The 27,359-nt window shown below is 46.7% G+C and overlaps 1 protein-coding gene across 1 annotated transcript; it reads right to left on the bottom strand.

Moving 5' to 3' along the window:
* Nucleotides 1–663: 663 nt before the first annotated feature.
* On the bottom strand, nt 664–27,359 carry B4GALT1 (beta-1,4-galactosyltransferase 1). Its single transcript, XM_021537120.2, has 6 exons — nt 27,027–27,359; nt 14,904–15,139; nt 7,703–7,890; nt 6,119–6,241; nt 4,538–4,642; nt 664–3,968 (listed from the first exon to the last, which is right to left on the bottom strand). The coding sequence occupies exons 1-6, from the start codon at nt 27,295–27,297 to the stop codon at nt 3,833–3,835; spliced, it is 1,059 nt and encodes a 352-aa protein (XP_021392795.1). The 5' UTR covers nt 27,298–27,359; the 3' UTR covers nt 664–3,832.

Genomic DNA, 27,359 nt, shown 5'->3' with positions numbered 1-27,359 from the left:
GCAGTTGGGAAGGGACAAAGCAGACAGAGCCCACTGCTCTCTTCCAGATCCCTCAGTCAATACAGACTTCAGAGCATGCCTGCAAGCAACTGCAGGTGCTTGGGGATGTTCTGCCCACTGTGCCAGCCTGGGCCCAGAGCTGGTACTTGGTCTCAGCTGGAAACAAGCCTACCTTTCCCTGGAGAGCACTGGGGAGCTCATGCCTAGCTTTAGCCACAGTCTGGCCAGAAAGATCTCTTCCACAGAAACTGTTTTTGTGAGAAATTGCCAAGGAACACAGACAAATGTTTACTTCAGTTTCCCAGGAATTACTCCTCCATTTCCACACTCTAGCCAAACCCACAAGCACTCAGGGAGCAAGCAGTGGCCTGTTCGCCCAAGCAGTCACAGCCTGAGTGAGGGTTTGCATTCTCTGCCTGGTTTCAGGATGGATTGCATGCTGTCCCCCTACCCAGATACAGGAAACACCTTACAGTTTTCTGGTGTCATCTGAGGACTCCTAGTTCTGTGTCTCTAATGGGTAAAAATTTTGCAGCACAGAGAAATTAATTCAGGGGGTAGCCAGAGGGAGGAAAACCTGGAGAAAGTTAATGTAAGGAGATTAAGGCCCAGCCTAGTCCACCCCATGAGCCAGAAACCCATCAAGACAGAGGGGCCAAACGGTGTAACTGAAAATATTTTTATTTGACATCAACAGTAAAGAATACACATTTGATTACACATCCCTTTATATATAAATGATAAGAATGCAAAAGCAAAACCATCTACAGGAAACCCAAAGGCAGTCCAGCATACAAATAGCGTCCTGGGGAAAAGCAGCATATCAGGACCCTTCCTCATGCTAACAAGCAGTCAGTCATCCCAAAGAATTCAAGCATTAGCGTTTTCTTTGAAGCTGTTTTTCTGGGTTTCAACCATTAGTTACAATCAGTATCACTTTGAGTGTTTTCACCAGCAGGGGAGAGGAAAAAACACCATCCACCATAGGACACAGTCAGAATTGGCTCTGGTGCAACGTGTTTGTAGATGTGGCCCCTGAAAATCCCAGGGAGAGAAATTTCATGGCCAGGTCAAGTCAAGAGCATTTAATGAGTTTGACTGATACAGTTTACCACAGAGACAATGAGATCTAGAAATCACAGGTCAGCACCAAAGGGCAACATGAGCTACGAATGGTGGCTTCAGTTCTTTACATGGCTTGTGGCTTTAGCAGTGGAAGAGAAACTTAGGCAGCAGCTTCTTGCACTGCTAATATCTCTCTGCTGAAAAGGGTTTTCAGGTTTCCTGACTTTCCAGTTTCCATTCTTCCCTCTTTCAAAGTGCATGTTGTAGAAACCTTTGATCACAACAGCCAGAAACAAGCGCTCATCCCACCTCCATGACATTGAATAATTTCAGCATACAGCCAAACAATGTGTTGTTGCACTAACTTTTTTCTAACCATCAAAGAATTTCAATGCAAGGAATGCTGTCATCATCTCCACCACCCACCTGATAGCAGAAACACACCACTACAGAAGAAGGTCCCAACTCTTCAACTTACAAAAGGCTCAGCACCAAACTGAGGTGCTCTATGCAAAGACATGGCATTTTCAAGTGCAGCCTTGGTAAATTTTTGGTTATTGGCAGCTAGCTGTGGAAGTGGAGCCCTCCTTCTAAGGCAGCTTTATAAGAAAAATAAAAAACAGTCCTCTCCTGTGTTTCCATTACTGCTACAGACTACACCCATGCCAGTATTTTACAGGGAGATATTTGACCTGATTTCCGTAAAACACATCTTCTTGTACTCCCTTGCATCTTTAAGACCTGAAGCCTGATCTGCCATAAGGACTATTATATTGTTTGGGGTTTTTTTAATATTCGATGATAACCACAAGGGATAAGCTCTTAACCACAAGCCTCCTTTCTTGCACTTTGCTCCTGCTCCATGCAAGGCCATCTTTGCGCAGCTCCCACCATGACTGGAGCAGCAAGCCTAGCCAGACAGAGCCTTGAACCAAAGAAGATGAAGACTTTTCCAAAGTGAGACTGAAAAGGCATCTAGTAAATTAAAGCCCCTATGCATCCTGTGAGCCACTGCTGGCCTAAGAAGAAATGCACTGTTCCCTCGTCCCTGCAGGATCCCACCCCTGCAGTGCAAGGGTTCAGCAAAACCTTCAGGTCTCAAAAAATGTAACAAAAACACCAAACAAAGGAAGAAAAAAAAAAAAAGTGCAGTGCTGAAGATGATCCCCAATACAACAAAGTGTCCCTGATTTTAACAACCTTCAGCACAGGCCAAGGAAGTGCAAATTGCTGTGGTCAGAGCTGGTGGCTCAGTACTCACCAGAAGGAATTCAGTTCTGAGTTCTGGCTAAGTGCTTTAAATCACTTAAACCAGCTCCCTGGATGTCAGCGCTTGAGGTTTTCATACATACATGGTCAAGGGAAGGAAAAACAGGATGTGTACAGGTGGTGCCCTGGTGCACTGACAGAAAATAGTACTGCAGAATGTGCATGCTCCTCAAGCCTGAAACAATCAGAAGGGCGGTTCCAGATAGAGGACACACATTGCAAACAGGCTTTAGGCAAAGAAAAATCATTTGGATGTCAGCCCTGCTGTGAATATCTCAGCACCGCAGGAGATTTAATAGACAAATACACAGAGTAAACAAAATACATGGCTTATATATAATGACGCACATGAAAAGCCTACTAGTCTAAAGATAAAGGAGGCTTTGAATCACATCCTATTACACTGCACTCTACTTTAATCTGGTATTAAATATACTGCTTATGATACACAAATTACTTTTAAGAGTTATTAAAATGTTACAACAACAGAAGTAAGAAAATATTTCAAGTTTTATGCACAACCTTGCAAGAAAAAATTTTGGTTTTAGGAAGCTTCAGAAAATGCTTAAATAGCGTGGTAACCTCCTACCACTGCTAACAAGTGTTAGCAAATGTTAAGGCCATAATTTATTTGTGCAATTAAATTAATCTTTATTTAATTGGGAAAAAACCCCAAAAGACAGATCAACACCACAAACCCCTCTCTGAACTCCTCCACCCCCACAAAAAATCCCAGGTGGTGTTGAGCTGAAGCACCAGAAGTAAGGTTATCTGAAGCCAGCAGTTTTTAGAGAGGTCATTCGTATAGCTTCCCACCCTATGCAGGGAGCTTACCCACAAATTCTGGCAAACTGTCTCATCTCTCTCAAAGCCTCCTCTGAGACTAAAAGAAATAATGACATTCATTGAGTCCAGACTTGATTGTTCAACACCTGCTCTACACATAGAGGAGATGTTTGTTTTGGTCACTCTGAGAAAAAAGTTGTATTATGCTGTCTCCATTAAAAAAAATCTAATACAAAGCATAAACTTGGACAATTTTAGCAGCATTTTACAGTCCTTCATAAAGTAAAACCAGGAATGAATTAAAAAGAATGCCTACATACACCTCATTCAAAATACCAAATATCATGGGCAGTAACTGTTGATACATCACAGTTGTAATCAGAAAAAATTGAGTCCAGGAAATAATTAAACATGGGGACTACTGTAGCAAATAGATCAGATTCAACAATTTCTGGCAAAGTAACAATTTACAACTCCTATGTACAGCTTCTGGACTTACAAAACAACGGAGATCTAGAAAGTTGTGTAAAGTCAAGTTTGAAACTTTTTTTTTTTTTTTAAAAGCTCTTTTCCAACCAATTTGGAGACACTTTGGCATGCCAAAAGAGGCCTTTTTTTGGTTCACTGCAACTCTTATAAAACCAGCACATACAATGCATCAGTGAGGCCAGATATCCTGGGCAATATAGGCAAGTCTGTTTTGTCTCTTATGTTAGCTGTTGGGGGTGCCAATATCCACTGTGATTTTTGTATACAGAGGGTACTTATCAGTTCTTAACACCTTGTACGATAGCGTATTTAAGCCATCAGAATTCATTGTCTCCCGTGTGTGAGCAATTCGATCAAACCTGCAGGAGGGGAAGGGAAAAAAGTGGGGAAGAGGGTAGAGACAACAAAAAAAGAAAGAAAAAATGTTTAAACAATCTGATCTTTGCATACCTCTCAGGCAGCATCGCAGGTGTTTCAAGAAAAACCTGAGCATCGGCGCCATAAACTCCCAGATTTGGCCAGCCTGAGCAGTGGGCCAATGCATCCCTATGGGGTCAAATCTTAGCTAGGAAGAAGCAGCCAAGCTTTTAAATCACACAGGTCGTTTTCCAGCTCTGCACTAGAGCGCCCAAAAACAAGCTGGAAACAATTGCTCAGAATCTAATTTTCTCCATTTAAGAAATAAAAAAAAGGAAGAGAGGCCTTCGTGCCATAGTGCAATGTTTGGGAAAAGGTCTATAAACACATAATAAACTGGCAAGGGGAAAGTGGCTGCTTACAGGGAAGGAGCAGAGAGCTTAGTCAAAGAGGAGATTGCTGCAGCCTTTCCACTTTGGTCCTTTGTGCCCAGCAAATAGAAAGCCAAGCAGTCAGAGCAGCAAGGGCAGAAGGCACCCTTAAACCTGCTGTGGGAAAAGGTCAGACACACCTCTCAGGGTTGGGTTCGTTCTTCCTGTCCCGGGAATGCCGGATCATTCTGCACTTCCCAATGACTGCATCTGGACGGGATATCCCCATGCCTTTAAACACCAGCCTGTAGAAAGAAAGTACATTAAACACCCGACGGATGTGGGCTTCTTTGCTGCACCTTCCACAAACAACCACTGGTTTTACCTACTGGGTTTTTTTTTTTTTTTGAGGAGGGAGTTACTAATGCACTTTCAAGCTTGCCAACAAAAGGAAGGAAAGCCAGTAGTTTTCCACACAAGACACTATCATGCAGAGTAGAGACCTCACTCTGCTAACACCAAGATACTTCACCACACCCTCACTTGCACCTCCATCTTCTTTAAACACACCCAACGCCACATTAAGCCTGGTCCAGGCTGTACACTTGAATTTGAGTGGAAGTCATCTAGTTTTTAACACATCTGGATAGGAGCCAGAGGAGCACTTATTTCTTGTGATGTGAAAGCTGCAGTGCTGGGGGAAACTAAAGTGAATGGTGGTGAAGCAGTATAAAGGAGACACAAGGTCAGAGTCACAGTGGTCCCAGCTGGGACCTATTGGGTGAGGGGCAGCCTGTCTTTTGTTGGTATGCTCTCTATAAAGCACCTGCAGAGTTTTTTTCATGGATATCAGTGATGAAAAAGTCTTTGGTTTCTTCTTTGCCTCTTCCTTTTCACGTCTGTATGGCATCTTCTGTTCCTCAAAATCCAAGCGCCCCAAAAAGAAAGGACTGCCACCTTGCTCTGAATGTCCTACTGGAATGCTGTCCCTCTCTTAGTTTTTTAACAGAAGTCCAAAACCTCAGGAAGGTACAATTTTTTTTAACACCTTTCCTGAAGCCTAGAAGAGCTCAGAAACCCCAGAGAAAAGATACAGAGTAGTTTTATTACCAAGAAACATGAAGAAGGCCTCCAAATACAAGGCCCTCATGATGATTTCTCTCACTGAATGCTGTGGATACATGAAGCTGTAAGGTAGCATGTTCCTCCTCTGCCCTGGTCTTCCCAGCCTGCCCTGTGAGTACAGCTTCATCCCCTCCTGAACTTCTGAGCCTTGTTCAGCTTCCTTCCAGTCAAGCTTATATGGCTCACAGCGTTACACAGATAGCCTGACAAATGTAACTCTCCTGGGAACAAAGGGATCTGCTACAAGGCTGCAGACCCAAGCAAATCTTGGGTTGAATTGGGCAAGGTGGGTCAAGGTCTCATCCACCTTCAACTGCATGTCCTGAATCTCCTTCTCTGAGCCAGTACTGGGAGACCCAGAAGCACACTTCTCCAGCCAGTGCACTGGTGTGGATGCTGGTGAGACTACAGGGAGAATGAACAATGGCAAAGGGACAGGGTCCATGTGTGACTTTTCCAACTACACGCTCTCCCCACCACACCCTGGGAGCTGAGAAATAGGTGAGAAACCCAGCAGGAAGGAACATGCTCTCACTGAGCCAGCAGGTTGCCCACACACCACCTTCATGTCCCCCACACCCAGGTGAGAGCAGCAGGTCTGTGTTCATCCCCACCCTGAATGCATCCCAGGGTGCCAAGGAGGAAAAATTATTTACCTGTTATAAATGTCATCATCTTCACCACCCCAGCCCCAGTAATTGTTTGGGAACCCATTGATCTTTGTGAACTGTTCTTTGCTCAGGGCAGACACACCTCCAAAATACTGATTGTAAGGCAACCTGGAAACAGAGAAAAGAGCACATTAGAGAAGGTGTTAGCCAAGGGGCAGACAGCCTGCCTGCCTGAAAAGGGCTTGCTGCGGTCCTTCACCCAGCCCACACACAGCCAGCACCCACTGCAAGGCACCTTCCTGCCACAGGAAGCAGCCATGTGTTGTGGTACTCTGGACTCAGCTGAGGGAGAGGGAACTAGTGGGCTCAGTCCCAAATATATCTCAGAAGTATTTCAGAACTAGAAGTAGCTGCAGCCTTTTACTAAGCAGTACACTGTCCTCAAAGGACAGGCTGAAATGCATATCACCTCACCGAAAGTGACATGAATGCCACAGGAGTAGCAAGAGTGCAGACAGGCATTGGATGTGCCATAGAGCCTTCTCCTCCTGCAGCTCTACTGCTCACCTCCACTCCTCAGTGCCCCAAAAGGAAGCTTGCAGCCCAAAACTGAGTTGGCAGTGTGACCTTGAATACAGAAGGCCAACCAGCTCCCACCTGAAAAGGGACAATTCACCAGGAGATTTGGGACAGATGAAATTCAGACCCAGAGCATAAGGAGAGGGTCCACATAGGGATCACCAGCACCTAGTACAGACTTATCTCTGCTTTAACAAGCAGAGAAATCCCCAGGGCTATGCATTTCTGTTTTAAGTTTCACCTCTGTGCAAGAAAGAACTGCAGCTGTTGCAGTGCCAGTGGCAGTCCTACTCCAAAGCAGGGCTTGAGTCTGGAGTGGAGACATGTAAAGACCCTGCCAACATCACCACTGCTATAGCTTTAGCATTACTGGTCACCACAAGGTCATGACTTCACTTTAGATGACCAGTCTTCACAAAAGATGAGCTTTTAAACACCTCCTTAGGGATTTGGTACAGGGAAAAAAAAAAAAAACAAAAAACAAACCACCAACCAGAAAGGAAAAGCAAGACATGTTTTAGTTCAGAACAGCTTGCTAAACCCAAATGTATGCTGCAAGAAGTTTCACTCTGTGCTGCTCTCATGTACCAGGGCAGTTCTCTCAGTGGCATAAAACCAAACAGCCAAAAAATTTTTGTCTTGCTCTTAAAATAGTGTCTGATGCAATCTTTTTAAAGCTGCACATAATTCTCACTGTGTTAGGGTGTCTCACTTTTCAGACTAGTGGAAACACTAGCTGTCTTCCAGCTTTCAGACTGAAACACAAGAAGGGATATGTGGGCATCTGCAAAATGAAGGCTACTTAGCTCTTCCTCACCCTTAGTTTCACTTCCAGAAGCTGTGAATTTTAATAAACTGCTCAGCTGCATTTCTCCGCCTTTCTCCCCTGCAGCCACCCACTCCCTGCAGGGCTGTGCACGTTAAGACAGGCTTTTGGGAGAGATGCTTTCCCATGCTTTCAATGGTGGGCGGGGATGTGTAACACTGCGCCTGCCCTGCTAGGCTGGCAATGGTATTAGGAAATAGATGCCACTCCAAAAGGTGTCTCACCGAAATCCAAATTTATCCATGGATACAGAAAGGTGCCGTGGCTGGCTGTAACATTTGTAGGTGTTCCTGTCATCCATTGGAATGAGGTCTACATCACTAAACACAAAGCAATCATAGTCATATTCCTTCAAGGCCTCTGCAAATCCAATGTTCAGCAGTTTAGCACGGTTAAATTCTTCTTCTCCATCCTAATTTAAAAACAAATAAAAACAGTTAAGTGACTTAAATTTGACAGCTGACATAAGCAGTTTCTTACTTGTTGCCACATGCCAGTGTTGCTGCATTGGGCTGTCATGCCCTGATGGTGGACTGAGCTCGAGCCCAAGCACTGCCCTTGCAGCACCCATGGCACCTTTGCAGCAGAGCTCCAGTGACCCCAAATGCTGCCTGAGGGACAATGACAACTGGGACAGCTGCAAACCATGGAGGCAAGAAAAACGACTGAGGAAAGGCTAGACCCAGCTCAGCTCCCATCTCTTGGTGGGAGCCCCCCCAAGAGGGCAGGTTTGATACAATAGCAAGCAGTTCCTATGTCCCACTCTATGCCTAGGCATTTAAGGATTGAGTTTTCTTACACAGGGCAAGCAGGTGGGGCTTCCTGGAGCAGCAGGAAAAAGTAAAAACAGAGGAGCTCCTCTAGAAGAAGGGACTCTTGCTAAAGAGAGAAACATTGGCAGTGCTTTAGCTTACAGCCATGACCAGGACCATGGACCAAAACCTTGCTGTGGCCAGAATTTCAGCACCCTCCTCCTAAGCTTTGCCACAACATGGCTGTAAGACTGTGGCACAGCCACTGCTGAGCAATGTGTGATCACATGCCAGACCTGATTTGCAAAGCCCAAGATGGCACCAGGAGCCAAGGAGCAGGAGCTTTGCTGTTCATCTCTGACCCTCTGCCAAGCCCTGAGCAGTCATGAATGCAGAGGAGCAGGATGCTTCCTGGGCAGCAGGTTCGGCACATGGCTGTGACAGACAGCCTTGGTTACGGCATGGCAGGCCAGCATGAGCTGCTTCCTGAAAGGGCTACAGCTTGAGAGATGGATGCTGCCATTGTGGTGGCAGCATCCCCTTAGCTGGTGCTCTTCCACCCCTTTTCATCTGTCCTGGAGGCCTCGATGGCAAAATGCAATCAGGAAGGCTCTCACCATGATGGGAAAGACTTGAAAAGAGCTGACACTACAGCAGGGCATATTTATCCCAGGGCAAGCATAGCTAATGAAGGGACTGGCAAAAAGCAGGGCAGGAAAATCTCCACTTTCCTCCTCAAGTAATGAAGCATTTGAGGAGAACCTGTTCAGCCTTTTTCAGGCAAAAATATTCAAAAGCACATATGGATTTGAGCACGAGTACAGGCTCACAAAATGCTGAGTACTTTAGCTTTTTAGCTAAAAGTTCTTAGCCAAACCCCAAGAATACTGGTGGTTTGAGAGTAAGGATTTCCAGTCGAAGACCCCACTCTGCAGCAGCAGCTTCAAACCCAAACCCTGTACAAGGGAACAGAGCAGGTAGAAAGAAATTCACAGGGCATTGCTCAAAGAGACTGAAGGTTTTTGCCAGCCTGGAAACCAAGACTGCCAAATCCATTCCACTTTTAGTCCTCTACACTCTCTGAGCAGTATTAAGACAAAGGACTCCTCCACTGTGCAAGCTGTCCCCCCAGCCTGCACTACCCACACCCAACATGGGATGCAAATCAAGGATGGATAAAATACTGTGCCCAAGGAACAGCAGCATGAAACACCACACTCTTTGTAATGGCTTTATCTGGTTAATAAGCAATAATTTTGGTAACTGTTTAATCCAGACTGATTAACAGATCTGCTGCTGAAGAGCTAACACAGGTTCTTGAAACAGAGTCGAGTATATTCCAAATGAAGGTTTTAAAATGCAAGTGTCAAACCAGTTTTCAAAAGCATTCCTCACCTGCCTCAGGCATAAATTACTTCACAGGGAGGAGTAAGCTTTCATGGAAGAGGATCTGAGCAAATTCTCAGTATCCTCACCCAAAACAAAAGGGTTCACACAACAATAAGGTGGGCAGATGATCACTATCACGCATAAAGCAAGAGCAGTGAAAACTCAAGTACAGAAAATGAAGTAAAGTGGAAGAAAGAGGCTGGGAGAGGAACCTGCTGAGGTCATGAGATTGGAGGGTTTTCTTTCCCCAGCAAAGGCTGCTGTCCAGCACTCCTCAGGTCCCACAACCCCAGACCCAAACTTGGCTTCAGGGTTCTGAGGGGAACTCATCCTGGTACTGGTGCAAAGTGCAATGTGCTCACAACTCAAAGTAACTGCTGGGGTCAGTCTAGGAGAGCAGCCTCATTTCACACCCTTTGGCTGCTCTTTTCCTAATGAAATTCAAGGCCAATTTTGTTACCAGCAGAGACTCAGCTGTAATTAACCAGTGCCTTTGGGTAGCCTCTAATATTTTGGGTGACACATGAGGATTAACAGTGCTACAGGGAGCTGTTGTTTTTAAACCTCTCCCCAAAAAATCTCAAAGCACAAAGTTTTGCACCAAGAGTATGCAGGACCCTTCCTGCCACCTCACCTGCAGGACCCTGGCAGAGCTCACACTGGAGCCCTGTGTATGGAGAGGGACAGGACATCAGCACAAACAGTTATGTGCTGATGCACTCTCCTCCCAAATGGCCACAGCTTCACATTCTGACATCCAAAAGACTAGGAAGAAAGGAATCACAACCTATACAAGAAAACAAAGAACCCTCTCCAAGCCATTTTTTACTAACTTTACATGAGCATGTAGCTCATGCAGCAAACTTTGCAAGGCTGTTACCAACTGTGACTGCTTTGACAGCAGAAGGCTGGTTTTCTGTCCCAGAAGGTATGTGGGGCTTTAACACAATATATTGGAACAAAAAAAGACTGACAAGAGGTTTTGCTTTTTGCAGAAGCTCTGTTTCTTTACCTAAGGCAATGTGGAAGCACTGGTCTGCTTGTGGTATCTCAGATTCAAATCTCTCAAAACTTGCATGCTGCAATCTTTGACTGATCCCCAACATTTTGGAAAAACAACCAAACAAGAAACCAGAGCTGTGAAAACTTCCTTCCAGGTTAGCACAGAGTGCGGTACCCACCGGTGACCCCTGAAAAAGCAGGTAAAGCACAGCTGAAAAAACCTCCATCCCTTGCCTCTGCCTGGTACTTGTCATCCCGTGAATGCTGCTCTTTGTCACAAAGAAATAGATTTGTTTGGACTTGCTCGAACAGAGGAGCATTATCCTGAAGAGTGAGGCAGTGCACAGAGGTTTGCTACTTTGACAATGCAGTCAAGCTCTAGACATAGCCTCCATGCTTTCCTAGGCTTTCAGACAGAAAATATGTAGTCCACGCACATTTTCGCTATTTTCTTTCTCCTGACAATTTTGTCCCAATGTTCTCTTGCCCTGAAATTTAACCCACGTCTGAGTTCAGTGCTGGTGCCCAGCACCTGCTTCTGGTTCCTGAATGAACTCTCTCTGTCACTCCTAGAACAAATTGCTGCCTCAGTCCTCCAAGGTCGGACATTGACACTGCTTGCACCTGGAGGTGAATGATCAGCCTGAGCAAAACAATATGCAGGCTTTTTAATTCCCATCCCTTACCTTAGCTAAATCTAGTTTGTTCAGCCAGACCTGCCAAGGGAAGATTCCTTTTTTTTTAGTGCTAGACACAAAAAATTGAGGTTTTTGGAAACTAAAGGAGTTGTAAACTAGCAAGAAGCCACATGTTCTGACTTTGTTCTTCTTCCCACGTCTATACAGGAGGCAGCTCTGTGATTGCTCCTGCAGACAGCACAGATGAAATGTGGCTGCATCTCTCTCCTGAATCCTACGCTCTTCAGATATCATACAGGCAATGGTGAGGATGTATGTTTCTGGCCAAGGAGGAGAGCCATTGCCTCCAATGGGAGTTTGCTAGCTAAGTCAGGGACACACTGAGATAACTTGAAGCACACACGTAACATCCATGGGGAAGTCCTTCCTCCAGTGGACTTGACCAGGTAGAAACAAATTTCCAGATCCATAGAGAGATATCAGGAGGTACTTTGGTGTTTCTCTGTTACAGGGTGTTTTGAGGCCTCAGCAAAATTACACTGGACAGTGGGAGAGAGCAGACACAGTGGGAACCTGCCTCCCTTGCCACTGCAAGAGTAAGCAGGAGCTGAGTACAATTCCCTCCTTTGCCCACCTACCTGATAACCCCTGCAAAGTAACACGAGCAAGAGTGATGCCCCAACCACCTCTCTCTCTCACACACACACACAAACACACACACCTCTCTGGAAAACTACTACCAAGAGACTGCAAATAGCACTGGGGCTAGTGGAAAATCATTGAACAACTGCCCAGTTTTCAGGGAATTGGCCGAGTCTTCCATGTCCCAAACTTTAGTCTGGCTGCATGGGCATTTGCATGGGCTAAAATACAGTGAGAAGATTAATTTCTAGACCTGAGCACCCACGTGGCAACAGCCACAGGTGTGGGAGAACACACAGATAACAGTGGGAGTGAGCAAGGCTGAGGGAGGCGCTGCAAATTTGTCACTTCTGTGGCACTGACGGGCCCTGGGCAGAGCGTGCCTGGCCATTGTCCTCATCTCAGATTTACCTGAAAAATCCTCCAACACACAGGGTTTGGGTTATTCTAGGGGTGGAGTCTGGAAGGTGAAACATAATATGTTATTTTCCACTGGCTCCTGTTACATGCTGTTACATTTTACAAACATCATCTCCTTGACTTCAACCCAGTCCTACTCGAGGCATTCAGGCACGCAAGACCAGCACAGTGGAGACACAATGGACTCGTGACAGAAACACATTGCGCTGAAAGGAAGAAGTTTGACATTACCAGTGCAGCAGTAGCAGGGCTCAGCACTCCTCTTTCTTTCTATGAGATGCGGAGCACAGAAGAGCATGTAGACAGCTTGTAAGAACCAGATCACACAGTAATTCTCCTTGCTTCAGTGATTGCTTTGATATAGACAGGATTAACAAGTAAGGGTAATATTTCCCCACTAGAAGGAAAAATAAAATAAAATAAAAAAAAAAAAAAAGGAGGGCAGATGCAAAGGGAAGGACAGACAAGAAAAAGAGAAAAGCAATTGTCAAGATAGCAGAGAAATAGGACTGTTTTCCTACTGTATTTCTGGAAGAATTAATACATTTTCTGCATCTCTCTCTGTTCAGTGTTCCCAGTCACCTGTGGGAGATGCATCCAGTGATTTTACTACGACCACTCCACTTCTTCTAGACACGACTTATTAGAGGCATGCAGAAGGAGAACACTTTTTTACAAATTAAGTAGTCTAATTTGCTAATCTGTATCTGCTGGGTGTGGTCAGAGCATATATACCTGCCATATATACTTGTAATATGGCATATATACTTCTGTAAGAGTTAACTGTAAAGGACACAGCCCTAGTGCTGGAGAACAGGCCACAGAAGAGGAGAAGCCAGCAACACAGGGCAATGCAAGCCAGCACGCACCATCACAGCAGCAGCAGGAACTCCAATCAGCCTTCAGACACTGCCTGCCTTTAGGGGCACCAGCACTGCTTTCCTCACCCTGAACACCACCTATGGGGAAAAACCCCTGCCAGCTGCGCTGCCAGCTCTTCACAATGGGGGCGGTTGCTCTCTCACAAGCAATGCCCCAAACCACATGCAGGCAGCTCTCACAGCTGGCGGGTGACTTCACCTGCCTGGGAAAGCAGCAGCCCCCAGCGCAGGACCACTGCTGGATGCCACACCACCCTCCTGCTTCTGAGCTGTGCTCAGTGCAGGGAGTCACCACCTGCACCCCCTGACCAGCAGGGTCTGTGGCTCAGCCAGCCCTGTGGTAACTCACGCGGGCAAATGCTGCATGTGCAAGGAAATGCAGCCCGAAGCACGGAGGGCTGCATCTAGCCCTGCGCCACTGCACCACAGTGGCACCAGCTGCTCCTTGTTTTACACAGGATGGGTTTCCTTACAGGGCTCAATTCTAGGGCACAGCATGCCAGTCCTGCTGTGCAGAATGCTGCAGAAATGCCTTGTGCCCTCAGCACTGTGACTGCCAGGTCACAGGCACAGTCAGATGCAGACACCGAACCATCTTGGCTGCTGCGCTGGGGAACTACTGCTAATTCCCCACAAATCTCTTTTGTCCTGATCTCTGGCACTCTGGAAATGAGCAAAGCAAGAGAAATTGTACTAATGGAGTATCAGTTTCTCTCTTGGGATAAGTCTCCCCCTACTTTCAAGTCTGTGATGAAATTCATTGCTTGGGTGACCATTTTAAATATTCATGGTGTTTGATGTGTCCAAACACACCAGCTGATCCAAGCAGAAGTTTAAGGAGTTAACACTTAAAGAAGCATGTTATTTTATCTCAGTTCTTGCTGAGCTGAGAAAAGAGGATAAAAATACATATCCAAGAGAGAAACTGCAGTGCAATTGTCCAGAAGGCTCTCAGAATTGCATCTGCCCTTTCACCCTGCAGCCTGTACATTTTAAGCCTTTTCAGGTGCGAACAACACTCACTTATTTAAACACCATTACATTATAAACTAAGACAGCTTGTCCTGAGTGAAATGTGCATTTTTATGCTTTTCTTTTTTTAAAAGGCAGATTGAAGGCCACCAGATATCAAGAAAAAAAAAGCCCCAAAACCAAAAATTCCAAGAACTTCCCCATGATTGCTTGTTTCTTTTCTATTCCCCTGAACACAACCACATACCTGCCCCATTACTACAGCTTTGTTTTCTCCATCCTGACTTTGTGCACTAGCTTAAACAGAAGGTGCTTGATAAAGTGAAATCCTACACATTTATGGCACATCTACTAACAAACTAGGCATTAATACCAACTTGTCACCTTAAAAATCTCTGCATGCCATTCCTGGAGAAGTTGGGAAAAAGGACATTTGGAAAGAGATCATTAATTGGGTTGTGATATTAGGAATTCTTTCCTCCTCACCAAGTGGTTTCTTTAAGCAGAAACTCATAAGAGTGAATTGTACCTGAGCAGAAGTGGGGATCTCAGGTTCTCCATCAAAAGCATTGAAGCAAAATTCTTCTTCCTTTTTTTTTCTATTTTTAAGTAACCTTACAACCTGCCTACCAGCCTATTGCTTTTCAAAGCAAAGCAACCATTCCTCTATTTTAAGGGGCACAGACACTGTTGTGACAGCTGTGTAAAAGCTTATCTCTAGCATCTTACCTGGTTGATAACATACACTCCATAATCTAGTTGCTGCCTTTGGAGAATTGGGTGCAGGTAATAGAGCCAGTACTTCAGATGCTCCTCTCGGTTCCTGAATGGTATGATTATTGCTACTTTCTGAAGTGCTATACAGTCCTTCGGAGCAAAACGACCTCCTGCTTTGACCTGTGGGTTTATTCTTGCCACTTCTTCCAGGTTTATGGGCTGGGAGAACTCTACACGTAGTGCACCAACTGGAAGAGAGTCATAACACAAAGCAAATTAACACACACAATCTACTTCCCTCAGCATACATCCTTTACACACATTAGGGTTTTGGTTGGGTTTGGTTTTAAGGAAACAGAGCTTTTGGTCCAAACACAACCCCATCAGTGCTTGGAGGTAATGAAGCTTGAACCATCCATACCCAAAGCAACCTCACACCATCAAGTCAGAGCAAACCCATAAGCAATGTGTCCTCTTGGTATCAGAACCCAAAGGAGTCACTGACACTGAGACCTGCAAATCCTACAGTCTGTGTGGCCAACCAAGACATGTGTTCCCACTGGCACATGCACCACAAAGCCAGCCTGAAGAATTGCCTTATGGGCTCTCACATACCTCAGGCAGCCCAAGAGCCAAAAACTTCAAAAATAGTTCTGTTCTCCTACCAACAAAATTACCTATGGCTAGTCACATGCAAAGTGAATAAAATCCCCTTCCTGATTTTTTTATTAGAGATATTTTCCATAGACATGCTACTTATTTATTAGAAGTTCTGTACTAGAAATGCTAAAAAACCCCATATCCAGATTTGCATTCTGGTTGGCAATTCCTGCAGATGGTTTCAAAAGCAGCAGGTTTTGAAACCACCGAAACAGTGTGTCAAAACCAGGTTAAAAGTGAGAAGTCCAGGTGGCACCAGAGAAACCCTTTCAGAATGGCCAGGGTGGCCCTTCTGTTTGCTTCCAGCTGCTCCAGCACCAGTGGAGGGACTCACCACAAAAGCCCAAGGTAGGACCTCTCCTGCTGCTACATCCTGTGTCCAGCACCAGCCAGTCAACAAACTACACTTGGCACAAACTCTGCAGCTGGGGGTTGCTGAGGGCCCCCTGCATAAGGCATAAAGCATCAACCATAAATTGCAGTCTGAGTATCACCCCTTAAGGATTTGGCTGCTGTACCCTCCACTTCTCCTCCATTTGAGTGTCCTACCTTGTGAATGCTACCACCTTACATTTGTTGCAGAGACCCCCAGGTCCCCAAGACAGGGTACACAGCCCTTGGGAAGCCCCTTGAGAATGAGTACAAGTGACTTACGGAGCTCAAAAAGGCAGCAGCCATCACAACCAACCTTGTCCATTCCACAACTTGTGACTAGGAAAAAAAGCAGGAATAATTCTCCAGACTCATGGCTCATTACCTGGTTATTTAGGAGAAGCAACTTCTGTGCTGCTTCACTAACCTGTGCTCACTCACACTGGAGAGAACGAAGAAGAGACTGGCCAAGCTGGCAGAGATGCTCCGTGTACCTCCAGAGGCAGCAGGGAAGCTTTGCTGCATAGCAGCTACAAAGTCGTAGGATGCAAAGGGACCTCCTGATGTCTGCATTTTGCACTGGTTAAATGGGCAAGTTTCCCTCTAATGTGAGGAGAAGGCAGTGATTTCTCAGACTCCAGGGACACTGGGTTCAGTCTGCTCACACTCCCAGCACTCCAGCAATTCCCAGCACTGCTGACACCTGTGCCCAGTTCTGCACCCTCTCTGCCTCATGGTACAAGCTGAGCCCTGTGGATGCTGCCCTGCAGCTGCAGAGCCAGCTGCTGAAGCCTCTCTGCTCTGAAGTCTAAATGTGGCTTGGCAGGGAGAGCTCAGAAGGTGCTCTGCAGCAGGAGGAAGAGGCAAAAATCAGAGGAACTGGGGCAGGAAGGAACACAGAGTGGAATGACCGGGAATGGGGCTCAGTGGTGACAGGATCAGGGGCCAGGCACAGCCATCCTCATGCCTGTGGGACATGGCCAGAGGTGGCAGGAAGGGAAGGCAGTACACTTCATGCTTCTGCTGGATTTGGGGCCTGCTTCCACACCACGGTGGCAAGCATTTTTCCAAAACAACCTCTGGCCCCAACCCACTTCCCCCAGCCATCCCTGTGGCCATCAGTGTCACATCCATTAGGAGACTAGCACTCAGAGCTAGGATGATGCTACACTTTTCTGATTTTAAAACAGCAGAGGCGTTGCACTAGGCATGGTTCACCTAACCAGTCACAGCTAGCAAACAGGATTATGTTGGGCATCTATGCCCAGGGACTTTATTTTCCCAATCCTTCTTGCACCTGGTTGCCAGCAGCAGGACCTGTTGGGATGCTGCAGGAAGCATAGGGGCAGAAGCAACACATCCCTTTACAGGACCCTGCCAGCCTAGTCCATTGCCAGGCACTGGGTGTGGCTGCTGTCCCATTAAACAAGCCTGCTCCTTTTGGGACAAACTGGGATCTGTGTTCCCAGTTACTGGACTCTTCTCCCAGCTGCTGCTCTCAAGAAGCAACTGCAGCCCCCATCAGACTGAAGAATGCTTTCTGGTTTAACAAACAAAGGTTCTTTTAATATCTCGAACCCACTCAGAGTAAGGCAGGAGGAAATGAAAGTCTGCCATTTAGGTGAACTTACAGAGGAAATCTCCCACTGGTGACTTGTGAGTTCCAGCTGGGCAAGGACAGCCACAAGCATTTTGAACTGCAAACAGCATTTTGCTGGCTGGCATCCAGCAGCCCCCCCAAAGCCAAACATAGACCACTCATCCTGCCAGCACTCACTCTTGCTTGCTTTACAGAGACTGGAAGATTGTCAAGGAAAACATGGGAGCAGAAAGCACATTCATTGTAAAAAAACAGCTGCAGAAGGCAGTGATTTAACAGTTTCATTGTCTTGAAGGTCATTGGTGAGAAACAATCTTTACTGCTCCAGCCTCCTGCTTAATGCATCAGTTTTAGGGCAGCACACCTTCTCACAAATATTGCCCTAAGGGATGCAGCCAAAGTGTAGGTCAGTGAGAAGTCCCCAGGCACCAGTGACATCCATGTGTGGAAAGGCGAGTGCTTCTGAGACAGGGTGGACACAAATCATTCAGTTAATACATTCACCAAATACAAAACTAGAAAAAAGCTGAATAGGCTGTTTTGAAATACAAAATGACTAAAACAAATTTACTTCATAAAGCCATGTGGCTGACACAATGCAGCAGCAGTGTATGACCCACTGCAAATTGACACTTTCAGTTCACTTCCCAAGCAGGACAGGCTAAAGCTAAATCCACAAGCACACAGGCCTTCCAACTGGTTAACAGAGTCATAGTTCCAGCTATAACTTTAAATAATTTCACTGAAATTTGACTGTCTGGATAGCAAGCAGCCCTAGGGCTGCTGTTTCCCAAGGATGCTGACTCAGGATGTAATCTGGAATGCCAAGAAAACATGCAAAGTCTGCTGCAAGCACTGTCCCACCTGTCAAAACTGTGTCCCTATCTATGTTTACTAGGTAAACTTTCCAGCTCGATTCACTCCATCTGAATCTTTTCTGACTCTGTTCAAGCTGACTGTCTGACATAGGAATCACTGTATAAGGAGTCCCTTCTGAAAACAGACAGGCATGACAGTGCTGTGTGGACTTGCAACTCTGATCACCCATGCAGCACAGCATCCATAGGCAGATGCCTGTTGGGTTCAGCATCACAAAGCTCCAACAGAGCAGCTTCATGAACTCCCACTGTGTATTTTTAGCAAAAGAAAACCTCGAAAACATAAATAAGCAACTGCAGGAAGCTTGCAAAAAAAAAAAAAAAAAACAAAAAAACCCACCCCAAAACAACAACAACAAAAAAAAAAAAAAAACAAAAAACACAAAAGCACATCATCACATCAAAACATCAAAACATTTCAGAGTTTGTAAAAGGAGGCTTTAGCTGGCAATAGCAGGGTAAGAGAAAGATACACCAAAAAAAGCGAACCCATTCCTGCCCCTCACTTCTGACCCCCAGGGAAGGTGTACAGGAAAAGCCAGGGGCCATGACAAACTGGACACAAAGCAAAAAGTGAGGCTTGCAAAAAGCAGAGGCAGCTCCGTGCTGGAGCCCCAGGAGCCTGTCTCACAGTGCCAGTGATTTTCCCATCCCCACTTCCCAATGGCCATGTCTGCCACAAAACCTAAACCTCCTGCCATTTGAGGCTGCCAGAACACAGCCTTCCTGCTGCTCATCCTGCTGAGCCAAAATGAGAGAACCCTTACATAAGCAGCCCAGAATCCACTCAGCCTGACGTTATAATAAATCTAGAGACTGCTCTAGCCTCCCTAGACCAAAGGGAGTGATATAGGGAGGCTCCACAGAACACCTTCCTAATACTAGAAGGCAGCAATGCCTGGCAGGGCCAGAAGTGTACCAATGCGTCCCTACAGGGGCTATAAATGGGATGACACCACACCCCATCCAAGAAGGTAGGAACAGGTGATATAAAACAGGGCTGCTGCCACAAAGGGCAGCCCTGGAGGGCTCAGGCAGGACAGACTGGGGGAAACTTATGCTTTAGGAAGGCAGTGTAACCCTGGGAGAAGGAAATAGGAAGGACAGAAACTAGTCTCTTGGACAGGCTTGAAGAGTAATCCAGCCATCCGAATCACCCTCCTGAGAGCTTCACTGGGAAAAAAAGCAAAACCCACCTGCATGCTTTAAGCCAGGCACAAATCTCAGACATTTAGTTTAGTGAAAATGAAAGCAAAAGCTGATAGCAGGAGTTGGAAAAAGGCTGTCACCAAATAGAGCTAAAAAGAACATTTCCATCACCCTTGCTGAGAGCTGGGTGCTGCTATCCATCCGCTGAGCCATGTGCACACACGCACTGCCACACTCAGACAAACCTCATGTGAAAGAAAAGCTGGAAAAGAGAAGCAGAGCTTGCAAGAGAGAAAAAAAACCCAACAACCCTCTCTTTGCAGGGGGCCAACAGAAAAGGGAAGGAAGGGCCCATCAGCCACACCAAGCCTGCCTTGGCTGGGAAAAACAGTATCAGCTCCAGCCCAGACAATGTGAGAGCAAGTTCTCCCACCCTAGGCTGTGAAGCAGGGCTGGACCCCAGCCCCACATGGCAGCTCCAGGGCAGGCAGGCAGATGCATCCAACAGTTCGGCAAAGCAGTAATTTCCTCTTAAGGTAATTAAAATAATTTCCCATCAGCTAAACTTCAGAGCTGTGCCAGCAGCTTTTCAGATGGCACCAGACAGATTCAAGTCATGGCTCATGCCCATGGTGGGGGGACGGGGCAGCCCCCATGTCCCTTGCCCATCTGGGTCTCCCAAGCAGCCGTGTACAGGCATGCAACTCACTGGTCAAAATGGCCAACTGGCTGGCAGCCACTGCCTCTTGCTAACTGCAGCCGTTGCTCCCCTAGGAGAGTTAAAAGAAAAAACTCCTTGAGTCTTTCTAGAAATACCCTTGTCACAAAAAAATATGCCTTCCCAAAGGCTGGGATACATTTAATTTGGCTGATCTACACTTGTGAAGCTGCATACTCTGCAGATGTTAGCTACACCAAGGCAAGGAAAGCCTGTGACATGGGCTCATCTCTTGTCCTGGGCAGGCTTGCATATGGTCTGGCATCTGCAACTGTGGACCCTAAAGGAAAACAGGCTGAAAAAAATGAGGATGCATCACATGTGCTGGCAACATTGGGTCTGTCTGATTAACTCAACAACTACAGCCAGAGAAAAAAGTATACTAACCCAATCCCCAGCACTGACACTAGCACATGGCATCTTTAGAACAAAAAAAAAAAAAAAAAAAAAAAGACAATCTCATTGATTGAAGGTACTTCTGGGAGAGAAGAAAAGTCCTCCTTAGTGGCTCAAATCCAATGCACAGTCACTGAGGCAGCTTTGAACTGCCCTCCTTTGAGTCAGGCAATCTGCATGTTATTAGCTGTTCCTACTCGCCACAAAATTAAATTCCAGGTTCTCTTACCAGCAAACAAATAAACAAACATGGATCAGAAAAAGGCTGAGCAGACATCAGCCACAAACCTCCCACTATGCAGCAGGATGGGATGTATGGACAGGAGCCCTCCCAGGTGGAGTGGCATCTCAGGCATGTCTCTGCCAGGGGCAGAGCCAAATCCCAAATCATCAGGCAATCCACGCAGCTCCTCTCCTAGTGCTCCATCCCATCCTGCCTGTGGCATGTGCACCTGGATTCCAACGCTGCCCGGGGGCTGAGGTGCACTCCTCAGATAGGTGGGGGAGCACCAAGTGCCAGGTGGTGTGGAGGTGTGTCTGTCTGGCTGAAACTCTGCCAGGGCTTGTGCACCCTAAAAGCATGGGTTGCTGCTGGCATCAGGAAGTGCAGGAGGCCAGGACAGCAGGAGGACATTGCATGCCTGGAGAGATGGCTGCTGCTTCATGCGCTGCCCTGGAGCAAAAAGATTTGGGCGGATCCATCCCATAAAGGCCTTTACAGGCCTTCCAGATTCTGCAAGACACGTTTGCAGGTAACTTGTCTCTGCCCTCAAAGCAAACCCAGTGACACCCCAGGGGGTGGTGACAAAAACAACTCTTTCAGACAAATATGTGCAGTGACTTGGGGACTGCCCCAAGCTCCCTGCACTTCAGCAGCTGCTGGAGAGGCTGTTTGCCATGCCCCCAGCCATGGCTACTCCTCAGTGAAATTAGTACCTGCACTGCAAATGCAATCCACACCTGGCTCACCAGGCACCTGTCCTTGCAGGCAGGGGCTGAACAAAAGAAAACACTGATCCAGTGGGGACAGGCTGAGCAGCAAGACAGTCTCCAACCCAGAGAAATAGAAGCAAGCTGGACATTGACACTGTTTATCCACATGCCCAACACCCCAAATCTTTGGCCCCCTCTCTGCAGTATTGCTGTGGACTGGCTGGGGTTGTCCCCAAAACCAAATTCCCCTTCTGCCCTGCAGAGAAGGGTGTGCAAGAGGGAGTGGAGCAGTGGCTGGCTGGAGAGCCGTGTCCTCCGGTGAGGAAAGGAGGTGAGCTGTGGAGCCCAGCACCTCTTGCTTGTATGTGAGGCCATCAGACCTAGAGCACCTCCCTACTGAGGACTGTGCACCTCCAGCACCCTGCCCTTTGCAGTGAGGATGGCCATCAAGACAGGGACAATGCTCCCTATCTGCTGAATGAAGTCAGACTAAGATGCTCCACACCAGAGGAGGAAAGTGGAAAAGCTTAACTGAATTCTGCATCCAAGTGCAGTTTTGAAAGCTGCACATTATCTCTTTCCAAACACAAATTTGGCCCAATTTCCAAAGAAACTAGCTATTGCTTCAGATCAATGCTGGAAGAGAAACAAGCATGTTATAAAACACTGCATGCATGAGACAGAAAACTTTCTTTTTCTCCCATTGCGCTTTGTCCCTGTAACAGCTGCTCTCCAGCACAGCACAGTACCTTTCCAAGTTACTGTGTGAGCCTAATTAACACTCCTTGACCTCCACTTTGCCCGGATAAGAGGAATGCTAGTGGTACTTTCCTCACAGAAGCTGCTCCCTGCCTGCCAAGGAAGCCTGTCCTTCAGAGGTATGATGTGCTCCCAGCCACACAGATAGATAGGTGTGGAGTTGTCGGTGGTGTTGCCAGAATCACACATCTGCTCCCTGCCAAACATCTTAAGCATATTCTTTGGAGAAGTTTAGCAGTTTCTCAAACCCTCTTCTGAAGCCAAGAAAGCTTAAATTTGAGTAAACTGATTCACGTTTTATCTCCCACTCCCCCTACCCTCTCCATACTCTTCCCTGAACTTCTGTTTTACTTTTTCAAAAGAAGGCAGTGGAGAGACACTGCACAACCCCAGCTTGTGCCTGTGAGCAAAGCAATGCCTCCAGCACCCAGGCAGGCAGGAAGAAGCAGAGACTGATTAAAAAAAGGCAGGTCCCGATAAGAGAGGAAAGGGAGATGCTACATGTAAGGCAAATGCTTTCTCCACTGCCTGGTATTGCAAGTGACCCCCAGATTCAGAGGCCTGCAATTCCTGGGGTAGAAACTACCCACAGCAAGATGAGAGCCTATGACTGCAGGCGGCCAATATGACAGGATGACCACATCCCAGGCATGCCAAACCTCCCAAATCCCTTCTGCACTGTCAACACTAGAATTCTTCCTAAAAAACTGTGGGTTTAGCATCTCTTAGGTTTTCACCCTCTTACCCCAATTTTGTCCTGCTAGGATTCTGCCAGCAGTAAAACTCCTTCTAACTTGCCCACAAAATGTCCACATTAACCTACACTTTTGTTCTGTGAATATCCATATATTACTAGTGTACATAGTTATCAGTTTCCTAATTTTGTATATGGGCATGAAAAGCTATTAAAACAGACATGTGACTGCAATATTTAGGACACTTGGGTGAACTTTCCCAGAAGATACTCACAGCAAAAAGGGCAAGAGTGCATCTTTTATGTTTGCTCTCCCAGTCACACCTGGTGTCTAAACAGGGGTAGAACTGGCTAAGGAGACAGTTGTACTCTAAAATACCTCCAAAAATACATGCTCTCACCTGGGCAGGACTTGAAAATTGCATCCCTGAAATACAGCTAAGCCTGTCTATGAAATTCTGCTTTGCAAATTTCTAATGCTTTAAAATGAGCTCTTTTGGAAAGGGATCTTTCAGCTGAAGAATTTGACCCTTTGTGCATACCCTCCTTAAACCAGCAGGCATGTAATACCAAAATACAAAAACCACATAATTATGGTAGAAGAAACACATTTGATTGGTTTGAAAGTGCTTAGGCCAATACACATACTACTTCTAGAGAGCAATTTTTATTAAAAAAAAAAATCCAATACCACAATACTGTTCAGCATCTCCTAAAGAATGTAACAATTTGGAAAATGGACACCTGCAGGAAATACCTGGATTTACTTGCTTTTGGACTTCTCAGAGAAACCAGAATTTCTTTGAATTCTTGAGATTTTACTGCAGCAAGCAGGCTGTGCTTCCTGACACCCCATTTAAGATATTCACTAGCATGCAGTTTTAAACTGGAGCATAAATCCAAAATGCTTATATTGTCTTGTATTAAATAATTGCATAGCTTTTAAGTACTTTCAGCTCAAAGCTGAATTATAGTATTACCCCAGTCCTGATTTATTCTTTTAAGTTATAAATAATAGCAAGTGAACCATAAAAGCACATTTTAAAACTGGCAGCTTATTTTAAGAGATTAAACCTCATTCAGCCAATGCATTTGTTGCTGAGCCAGACAGCAGGGATTGTAAACTACTCTCAACAGACTGCTAGGAAGAAAACTGTGGGCCTCTGAAATTAGTACCTGGCTATTTTACCATTCAAAAAGCCTGAGCAGTTCAGTCACACATATCCTGTGTGAGTCATCACATGCTTCCCAACAACGATGGGGGAGGGGTAGGCAGGAAATTAAAAAACCCAGAATCATGTGTTACAATAAACGTAGGCTTATTGAGGAAACGGAGTACTTGGAGCTACCTGTTCTCATCAGAGCACTTCCCATGCCTTTGGGAATACAGGACTCACAGGATAATTCCCACTTCTTATGCTCATATTGATAAGTGAGTTTTGAGTTCAAAAAGGAGTATTTCTGAGTTCTGGGTGAGGAAATTACATGTCAGAAGTGTCGGAATCTGAGGTATTGATGATCCTGAGATTATAAAAAGCCTCTGTCTTTCTGCCCCGTTGCCAAAGAATAAGTCATAATTTGTCTGTGCTGGTTTTCAAGGTTGTTTATTCTTGCTTATCTCTAACATATTCTGCTGCCCTGCCACAGGTCTGTCCTGCAGGGCAGAGTGTGCGGCTCTGCCCTCAGTGGGATGTTACAAACATTATATACCAGAAACTACCTGTGCTGTATTTACAATAATGTGCCAATATCTGTCACCTACGTTGAACAGTGTGTCCCCAGCCTAAACCAATAGAAAAATGCCAACACTACAGTGAAACATGGAGGGCATGAAGAAGGATAAAAAGGACAAAACACACCCAATTTCCTCCATCTTGTCCCCTTTGAACCTCTAATCTAGAAACCTAAAATTTTACTCTTGCACCCATGCCACACTTAATTATTACTCATATCAAACACTCAGAGCTTGTAATTCATCCTGTAAGATTGAAAACTCTTCCATGGACAGAGATCAGAGACAGTGTCTCTTGGGGCTCTGCACAGGGGGGTTCCTGGCCCCCTGCCAGGGTCCCAGGCCTTTCAGGGCATCCAGAGGGAAGCTCTAGATTCCCACAGGAAGTGCCCACAAAGTGCACATCCCCTATTCCTCAGTGGCCTTAGGGACATATGAGATGCTGATCAGGGCAGACTCACCTCTGACCAACATGCGAGGCATGACACAATTGTTTAACAAATGCTGTTTCCTACCAAAATCTGAAAAGAACAGAGAAAAAAAAACAAAACAAAAAAAAAAAAAAAAAAAAAAAAAAAAAAAAAAAAAAAAAAAAACCACACAAAAACCCAGAACAAACAGTTTCTCACCTACATGCTGGCTATAAATCTTGATGCTGTGACAGTGCCAGGCTGCATGTGACTGCGCCACCCCACAAGTACTGAAGGTAACAGAGCCTACCCTATTGTAAAGAGCTACTTCTTCCTTGGTCTGTAACTCTCTTGACCATCTGTAACCACTGCCAGTACCCTCATAAGGCTTTTGGAAGGTTCAGTGAACAGCACTGAAGATGTTACAAAGATGATTTAAAACATCTTAAATAATCCTTCAGCAATTAATTCCAATAACACTTTGAATCCTGGAGTCACTAAGAGCATTTCTCTAAACTCCAGGCATTTCCAAACCATATGACTCACTCCTGACAGGATCAGACTAAGTGGAGACCATTCAAAGCAAAGACATAAAGGGTTCCCACATCCACTCTCTGAGGACAAGCTCGCACAGCCACTTTCAACATAAGTAATGTAGGGGAAAAAAGCGAAAGAAACTAATCAAAAACAACACAAAACACAGGACAGTTTCTTTTAGTGACCTCAAAACCACCTTCCTAAAATAACAAAACAGTAATTTCTAATTCAGATGCATTGATCCATAAAGAGCTGACCAGCAAGCACCATGAGAAAAGATGAATTTTTTTTGTCGGTTCCGTAAACGGAAAACCACAGGTAGCTTCTCTTAAGTCTCTTCCCCAGTTGTGATCTGTGGTAACAGAGGTACCTATGCTGAAATAGCACACTTGAAGGATGAAGGAGATTATCCCCAGGCTCAAGGGCCTAAGGTGTGGCCAGGCTACAGTCAGCTGGGATGCCAGCAGGTCACGGTATCAACCCTACCTACACTCTGTTCAAGGAGCAGCAGTTACAAGCAACAAGTTGGGTGGGAGAGCCTTTTAAAGGTACGAAAAGAATCTGAAATTCCTCTTGTCCCTAACTCTTTGGATTTGTCCCAAATCCAGCAGATCAAAACAGCCCCAGGTCATCACATAGTAAAAATGAGACCACCAGCAAGCTGCAAACCCGCCGAGATCCTGCTAGCATTCCTTGTGCCAGCCTTGCACACAGCTCCAGTGCAGATAAAACACACGCCAGGCTGCCACGTATCACGGTACTGCATAACAGGACCAGTCCAGTTGAAAGCGCCGCTGGGATACATAACAACTGTACTCATGACCCTGCCTCACAGCTCATTTTAAACCCGTGCGGCTCATTCAGCAGGTCCGCGAACAGAGAAAGGCTACGAAAAGTCTGCACATCGCAAAAAGCCCTCCTGAGCTTGGCATTGCGCAAGAGCAGCATTTTGTGTAGCGTTCCGAGAGGAAATTACCCAACCTCGACGACAGCCAGAGAGAAACCGAGCCCGGCGGGGTGGGAGCGCTTCCCGAGAGCAGAGGGGCTCCGCTCGCCGCTGCCGTGCCTGCGGCAGCATCCGCGCCGCGGTCCTTGCGCACCGGCTCCCCGGGGATTCTCCCACAATGCCCCTCCGCCGGCGGCACACGCGAGGGCAGCCGCGCCGCTGTCACAGCGCCCGCTCCGCGGAGAGGCACCCACGGGCGCACCGGGACCCGGCGGCGCCCACCCGTGCCTCCTCCCCGGGGCGGCGGGGCCCCTGCCCGTCCCCTCGAAACCCTGCCGGGACGGCACTTACCGAGCAGCGGGGAGGGCTCGGGGCAGGGGCCCGGCGGCGGCTCGGCGGGCGGGGACCGGGCCCGGGCGGCGAGCGGCGACGGGCGGGAGAGCGGCAGCGAGAGGTTGGCGGGCGGCGGGCGGCGCGGCGGCGGCTCGGGGCTGCCCGGCGGCCCCAGAGCGCTGCCCGCCAGGTAGTAGAGCAGCGTGGCCGAGAGGTGGAGGGCACAGAAGGCGACGAGGAGGCGGCAGGCCCGCTGCAGCGAGGTGCCGGGCAGCGACGCCTCCTTCATGCCGCTGCGCTGGCGGGGAGCGCCGCCCGCCCCGCGCCGCGCCGCCGACGGGGGACGGGGAC

This window comes from Lonchura striata, chromosome Z (assembly GCF_046129695.1).
Source record: "Lonchura striata isolate bLonStr1 chromosome Z, bLonStr1.mat, whole genome shotgun sequence".
Lineage (NCBI taxonomy): Eukaryota > Metazoa > Chordata > Aves > Passeriformes > Estrildidae > Lonchura > Lonchura striata.
This window is presented reverse-complemented; position numbering and strand designations above follow the sequence as displayed.